General features: G+C 53.8%; 1 protein-coding gene across 1 annotated transcript; it reads left to right on the top strand.

Moving 5' to 3' along the window:
- Positions 606-2,876, top strand: LOC8081257. The gene is made up of 3 exons (XM_002466252.2): positions 606-1,321; positions 1,454-1,646; positions 1,727-2,876. The coding sequence occupies exons 1-3, from the start codon at positions 881-883 to the stop codon at positions 2,272-2,274; spliced, it is 1,182 nt and encodes a 393-aa protein (XP_002466297.1). The 5' UTR covers positions 606-880; the 3' UTR covers positions 2,275-2,876.

Raw genomic sequence — 7,827 nt, 5'->3', positions numbered from 1 at the left:
TCATGTAAGATTTCCCTCTGCTTAAACAATGGCATAATAGCACACAATGACTGTTATTAACTCTGCTATTAGGTGGCCGAAGAACTTGACGAAAGGCATGGAAAGAAAAATAAAAAAGAACGCCTTGAACCAAAAAAAAAACAAAAGGTCCTCTAGATTTTAGTATTCTGCCGGCCCCACCGCTTCACAATAAAATAATAGCCCTATCCAGGAAATAAAATCCAGAACGGGCCGAGCCGGTAGTCGGTACACCACCGAGTCCACTCTGCTGTCCGCTGCTGCTGCCGTTCCCCACGTCCGCACACCATCCACCCCTCTCCCTGAAAAATACCAATCCTACCCCTCCCATTCTGAAACTAGGCGACGAAACCACCTCCCAAAGCCGGTGGGCGACGCCGTCTTTTCGGGTTCCCCAGCACGAACGGCAACGCCGTGATCCCACGGCGCGGGACGCGTGCCGGCGTCCCTGCGACCCACGGCGCGACCGGCTCCGCCACGTACTACCACTGATAGCCCGGTCCCACCGCACGGCGACGTCATGGTGGGCCCGCCTGAGACCGCACCCCCTTTAAATTCCGCCAGGGTCCCTCCCGTTTGAACCCCTCTCTCGCCTGGTGGTTTTCTTCCCCTCGCGTCGCGTGTAAACTGTGAAAAAGAGGAGAGGGAGCGGAAAAGAAAAAAGCAGAGAGAGGGGGCGCGTCCTCCGCCGTTCGCCGGGAATGGCCGTCGCCTCCGGCGAACCGCCGGCGTACGGGCAGTAGCACGCTGGGAGTGGTGGTTGGTTTAGGCCGGTGGTGTGTTGGTGCGGTTGGTTCTGGGTTGGTTACTTGTGCGAGCGAGATGTTGTGGTTGTAGTCAGTCGCTGCGCTTCACGCGATCGATGCCGTTCCAGCTCAAGAACGGTCACCACCACCAGCACCACGGTGCCGCCATGGAAGGGAAGCCGCCGCTGCTGCCGACGACGCAGCAGCAGCCCGCGCCGACGCCGAGGGTGTCCAGGTTCCGGAGGCTGCTGGTGAGGGTATCTGCGTCGGAGAAGTTCGTCGCGGATGGGAAGGAGAGGGACAAGGAAGAGAAGCTGGCGCCGCCGCCGCCGCCCGCGGCCGGCGATGGGGACGCCGCGGGGTCCCTGGGTCTGGACCGCATGGTGCTCAGCTTCATGGAGGAGGCCACCGCCGTCGAGCGGCCACCGCGGGGGCGCTGCAACTGCTTCAACGGCAGCAACCACGAGGAGAGCGACGAGGAGTTCGACTTCCTCCCCTCCGAGTACGCCTCCAAGCCGGCCACCGCCGGTGCAGGCGATGCCTTGGAGGCTCTAAAGGTGCGAAATTTCTTGCGAATTACTAATTAGGGGAAAATCTGCAATTATTCCCCCTTCCAAACTCAAAACACAAACCGAAACCCGCATGGATCGAAATGATGAATGAATGGGGGGGCTTTGTCTTTGTGGCAGGGTTTGGTGCAGAGCGCGAGTGTTGCGGAGCGGAATCTGCTCGCGGACGCGTCTAGGCTCGCCGATAAGTGCGGCAAGGGCTGCAAGGGCAAGGCGGAGTGCCGCCGCGCGGTGGCCGACGGCCTCAGGGCGCTGGGCTACGACGCCTCCGTATGCAAGTCGCGGTGGGAGAAGGCCCCCTCCTACCCCGCAGGTATGTGGCTCGGTTCGATTCGGTCCATCATATCCTTGGCGTGCGGCCGGTGCTCACCACCGCGGAATCTGTGTGCGCAGGGGAACACGAGTACATCGACGCCGTGGTGGGGAAGGAGGAGGTGAGGCTGATCGTGGAGGTGGATTTCAGGTCGCAGTTCGAGCTGGCGCGGTCGACCAAGGCGTACCGCGCGGCGCTCCAGGCGCTGCCGCCGCTGTTCGTGGGGACCCCGGACCGGCTCGGGCAGATCGTGGCGGTCGTGGCGGAGGCGGCGCGTCAGAGCCTCAAGAAGAAAGGGCTCCACTTCCCGCCGTGGCGGAAGCCGGAGTACATGCGCGCCAAGTGGCTGTCCCCGCACGTCCGCTGCGGCGACAAGGTCGTCGTGCCGGGCCCCGCCGCGCCCTTGTCCGCGGCGACGCCGGTTCAGGCGGCGAGCTTTTCCGGCGAGTTCGAGCTCGTGTTCGACAGGAAGCCTAGCAGGGACAGCGCCGCCGCTGAGGGCGGCGTGAGCGTCGGCGAGAAGATCACGGTGGTGGTGTCGCCGTGGCGCCCGACGGAGGAGGCGAGCAAGAAGCAGGAGCAGGTGCCCAAGGCGAAGGTCGTCACGGGGCTCGCCGCCGTCCTCTGAGCGTGGCGTGGTGAACAGAGAATAATAACTACTACTAGTACTCTACTACTCCTAGCTAGTAGCCGCTCTACTACTACTACTACGACTCCCCTATCTCCCAATTTTTCACCTCCTTTTCGTTTCTTTTTCCGCCGCGCCTCTCGATCCGTTTGGGGATCTAGTTTTTGGTGTTTTGGTGTTTTTCCGGGTTTTATTTTCGGAAAAAAGGAGAAAAAACACTTGCGTTTGCCGCCGCCCGTCTTTCGCTAGAACCTTTCGCTTTGGTTTCCATTTTGACCCTTGTAAGTTTTGGTCGTCTTGGCATCTGGAGGGTCTTTGTGATCCCTCCTGCCGGGTAATATATGCAAGTAGCAGTAGTAGTAGTTTCAGTTGCAAGGAAAGTGATCGAGATGAGGTGAGGTTGCTTGCTTGTGGGCGATGCCTTATGATCACGGGCTTGCCTACTTGTAGGCGTAAGTAATCACCGTCTCTCCTAGTACTGATGCTCTGCTTGTAATTGGTACATGGAGGAGATGAACTATGAGTACCACTTGTTATTATTGCTATGGAAGAGAACCAGATATATGAGCAATGGCTATTGCAAATATGCTGTCATTTTGTTCTGAATTTTTGTTTCTTGGCTCGGTTCTGAGCATCTGATGAATTGAGAATTTGTGATCTGTGCCATACTCGGATAAGATAGATAGTACTCCAGTAGATACGATCTGGATGAGCTACCTGATCAAGCAAAGGAGCTACTGGCATGGTCGCATGGGAGGATGCTCTCCGTCGTCCACTTGCGCGAGTACGGAAATATAAGCGCACTGGATCGGCGGCAATCTCCTGGCACTGGCGCACTGGCACGGCGTGACTCCGCTCGTGCAGTCTCGGGAGGAGTGCCGCTGCCGGGCCACCGCAAACCCACGCCCTGGCCTCACCTGCTGCTGATGCTGCATCGATGCCAGCACTCAACTGCGAGTGCCCTGCCCATGGGAACGCCGTGACGCCGCGCATCGCCTTTACCTCCCTCGCACTTCACCTCTTTCACCGTGGTAAAAATGAGTGTTTTTTTTAAATTTAATATTATTAATACTCTGTTGCTTGAAAAATACTATGGCGTATAGGGGCAGTTAAACACGTCAAAGAAACGAGCCGGACTTGCACCGCTAGTTTGTGGGGATAGCTCCAAAGTACGGTCGTTGAAACACGAGGAGAAAGGGCTAGACTTTTTTTTTACCCTGCTGGTGCCTGGTTGTGGACGAAAGAAAAAGGGGAAAAAAAAAGGCAGGAGTTTGGCAATTGGCACCACCACCACCACCACCAACCCGTCCGGGATCCTCGTGATACGCACCCACCGTTTCCGTTTGGGGCCGGGCGGGCGGTTAAAGCGAAAGGGGGCTCGGTGAAACCCAAGCCAGCCACGCCACGGGTCGCGCGCGCTCGCTCAGGTGTGCCCGTGTGCGGGCCGGCCTCGGCACGGTCGCGCTCTGCTGCCCGGATCGCAAGCCACCACGGCTCGCCCCGGCGCCACCTCGGAAGCCAAGCCATGATCTCATGCCACGCACCACGCACGCCTTTTTCTGCCCCCCGCACCCGCCGCTTTTCGTTCCGCCTGCCTGCCCGATGCATCGACATCGATCCGGTCCTCTGCAGGCTGCACTGGCAGCGGGGGAGGGGCGCGTGACGTCGTGGCGTGCTCCCGGTCTCCGGTCGGGGCCGCGGGGTGGCGCCGCGGCGTCTGACCACCTGGCGCCACGCGGTTGCGTTCCACCCGCCGAGCGCTCCTGAACGGCCGAGGACTCCACCGCCGGCCTCATGGAAGAGTAAAGAGTTACGCCGTTTAACTTAACGGAAGGAACCTTCCCGTTGTGTCTGTCAACCACGGTTTGGAGCTGACCCAGAGCCAACGGACAACGGTTACCTACTACCCGGCACCGTTCAGCGTTCAGACAGAGAGGGGGAAAAAGAGTGGTAGCACAAACCCCGCGAGGCGGCAGCGTGACGTACTCCATGGTTCCCCTCTCCGACGGAACGGGGTCCCCGGTTAACCGTTGGACGGGGCCACCTGTCTGTAACCGTGGCCGTAATTTCTTGCCTTGTCGTCCTCCTGCTCCCCCCGGGCGGTGGGTCACCTGCACTGCACAAGCACAGGAGGGCCCGTGACCGGAGCCCACGGCCGCGGTAGATACTAGCGCTAGCGCAGTGTCCTCTGTGACCGCTCGCGTGAGATACTGCTCTGCCCAGGGCTCCGGCAGTGCTGTGTGGTGTGGTGGTGAGGATCGTTGGCCGGGGACGTCGTGACACGGGCTCGCCGCTCGCATCGCAGGAGAGGGACGATTTTTCTATCAATAGCTGCAGGTGGTGGTAACAGATGCCACTGCCATCTGCATCTGCCAGTCAGGAGCAGCAGCTGCCTCCTGCACGTCTTGCTTTCAGGAAAGCTACGCGCCACCGTCTGCCACTCGGCTGCTTCCTCTCTCTCCTCTCCTCTCCTCTCTCTCTCTCTCTCTCTCTCACACACACACACACTTGTCTCTCTGTGCACGGTAGGAGGAGTAGTAGTAGAGTGCGACAGGGGCAGCAGGAGAACCCATACCAAACTTCAGAGGCAAGGAACGCTCCCGCTGCTGAAAGACTCGAGAGGGGTGAGAAAAAAAAAAGGAGGAGGCCGCCAGGCACCACAGGCCCGTCGTAGTAGTGGTACTATTCCTACGTGAAAAGGAGAGGAGAACGACCTGCCCGGCCGGGTAAAAAGGAAAGAAAGAAAGAAAGAAAGGCAGGCAGGTTCGTTCCCCATGAAAAGAGGGAAATAATTAGCGACGCAAAACAAAGGGCTTTGCTCTTTCCCATCGTCTCTCATCAGACGAGTGTACTAGTAGTAGTGATTACTTGCCTAACTGGGCAAGGCAACGCAACGCAACGCAGCTATTTGCCTCGTTCCCTCACAGGTAGTAACCAGTGCTTAAACGCTCGCGGCACGTGATAAGGCTTTTGTGAACGTGTTGGCTGTATAGAGTGCAAAAAAAAAAAAAATCTTTACTAGTGTAGTACGTTTGGCTTCTTATTTTTGTAACTATTAAAGGTTTGTGTTTGTGCTGAAAAACATTACTCTAATACTAATCGTTTGTCTTATAAATCGTATTTTTTCTGCTAGCTAATAATATTTTTCTTTCATAATAAATCAGCGAATAGTCAGTGATGACTTTTCGGACAAGCGAAAAGCACAATACATTTTTTCCCGGTTTTACTGATATCCATAACAGTAACAGTGTTTCAAATAGAGACGTCCGGTGAAATGACGTAGCACAACTTATCGGTTGAAAATAAGGTGTAATATAGCTATAGTCAATGTTCTACTAGTTGCTTTCTTGATTTCTTTTCCTCCGTAGCGAGCAAGGCGCGGCGCGCGGCGATGGTGAAATCCATCTATTGTCCATTCAGAGAGGTTTTGGTGTCCAATCATCCTTTTTGTAAGTTGCAACCCACTTATGAGTTCTAACCAAAATGGTTGCTGCCAACTAGTAATGCCGGATAAACCAGCACCTTACCCTTGGGCGTTTCCAAAAAATTTTGCAAAATTTTTCAGATTCCCCGTCACATCGAAACGAATCTTTAGACACATGCATGAAGTATTAAATATAGACAAAAATAAAAATTAATTGCACAGTTTAGTCGAGATTGACGAGACGAATCTTTTGAGCCTAGTTAGTCCATGATTGGACAATATTTATCAAATATAAACGAAAAAGCTACAGTGTTGATTTTGCAAAATATTTTGGAACTAAACAAGGCCTTGCTTTTCCCGACAATGTTGACACTAGATGGATATTTCGAAAGAGAAGGCCGGAGAAAAATGGAGGGGCGAGAATATATATCACCTCTCCACAGCTGTAGTATCCTTTTCCATGAAGCTGACTGCGTGACTCGTTGTTATATAATATATGCTCCCCAGCTACAAGCCATGACAGGCCATAATATCCACAAAACCATCAATAATCCGCACAACGGATCTATTTGCGCACTTGACACCTGATTATTACCGCTAATTTTCTCCACGTCCAGCCAGAGACTTGCTTGCGAACGTTCTAGTCGAGTAGTAGTAGAACAATTTAAAGATAAAGGAGAAAATGACTTGGGAGAAGAAAAGGAAAGAAAAGGGAAAAAACAAAAAAACTGGAGCAAATAAAAGCTACTAAAGCACAGGAGTCGCCTCATGCATCTTTGATCTTTCTGTTCAGTCATCACGGGAGACGCTTGAGCTTGAGAATGCTTTTTGTTTTTGGTGGTGGTATAAAGGGAAAGAAGGCAGCAGCAACAACAACAACGGGCATCACGGCGATAAGAACTTTTGGGAGGAACGGACGACGGAACGGAATTATTGATCGAACAGGGCAACGGACGGGGGAAAGAATCCTCCGATCCAGCACGCGAGCGATGAGAAAAAAAAAACGATGGAGATATAGGACATTTGCACAGTTGGAAAAAGAAGAAACGGCCGCAGAAACGGAGGAATTTGCGCGCTTTCTGTTCGTTTTCACGAGAGGTACCCCCCGCTTTGGTTTCTTCTTCCTCCCCTGGCGGGCGCCATCGCCATCTCTTTCGATCGGGACACGAAGAAGAAGAAACCACGAGTGGGTGTGTGGGTCGGATGGCAACCGGGAAAACGAGGTGAAATCTCCATTGTATTCCTACGCATCTCTGGAGCTGGTGTCAGCTTGTCTAGTTGCGTACTCCTCCTTGCATTGCTCCACGGTCGTGGCAACTCGCAAAACAATAATAATACAGGGCTTGGCGTTCGTGGCCAGCCTCTCGAGTTGTTTTCGGCGAAAAGCAGTGTATGGCATGCACCAGGTGCGCGCGGAGACGAAGCTGAGGGAACTGTCATGTAAAAGAAGGGAAAGCGAGATTGATGTATACAGTAGCATGCATATGTAGTATGTGTATGTGCACGATTGTCGATTGTCCTATACTACGATGTTTGGTAGCGAAATGTGTGGTACGTACTACCATTCTTGCTAGTTGCTACCGTCTTATACATACAGTACCTGTGACGTTGATATATAGGGATCTGATAATCTAAGCTCAAGTCCGAGCCGCTTGAAATCGAGAATACAGAGCACCAAGCTTCCTCAAAAAAAAAAAAACGAGTAGCAGTGCTCACACGTGCGTGTGATGGGTTCTTTCTTGTGTGCGTACTGCATAGTACAAATCATCTTTAGGTCGTGTGACTCGATGAAATACAGTTCCCTGCTTCATATCATAGGAGTAGATCACAGGACATGGGAATTTCACTGGGGAGGAAGGGAGGAAGATGAGGAGCGAGTGGAGGTGGACTGGGCCTCCACAGGAAGGATCAAAGTCAGGAACAGCTTTCAATTAGGTGGTCCGCGGCCTAGTTAGTACAGTAGCTGTTGCGGTGTTCCCTCAGATTCCTCCTACCCATCTCACTCATGCCTCTCTCGTCTCTCATGATGATGCTCACACCGGCGGAACCAAAGGACCTCTGTTGGTTGGGGCCTGGGGAAAAAAAATTAGTGGCAGTTCTAATGGTGTAGCCATGGTACATGTCGTGGA

This window comes from Sorghum bicolor, chromosome 1 (assembly GCF_000003195.3).
Source record: "Sorghum bicolor cultivar BTx623 chromosome 1, Sorghum_bicolor_NCBIv3, whole genome shotgun sequence".
NCBI classification, from domain to species: Eukaryota; Viridiplantae; Streptophyta; class Magnoliopsida; order Poales; family Poaceae; genus Sorghum; species Sorghum bicolor.
The sequence above is the reverse complement of the archived record's forward strand: the minus strand, read 5'-3'. Positions and strand labels throughout refer to the sequence as shown.

Excerpts from the sequence above, each read along its gene's own strand:
- LOC8081257 (XM_002466252.2), top strand. The coding sequence starts at position 881 with ATGCCGTTCCAGCTCAAGAACGGTCACCACCACCAGCACCACGGTGCC. Across the intron at positions 1,322-1,453 it reads ATGCCTTGGAGGCTCTAAAG|GGTTTGGTGCAGAGCGCGAG; the intron begins GTGCGAAATTTC and ends TCTTTGTGGCAG. Across the intron at positions 1,647-1,726 it reads GGCCCCCTCCTACCCCGCAG|GGGAACACGAGTACATCGAC; the intron begins GTATGTGGCTCG and ends CTGTGTGCGCAG.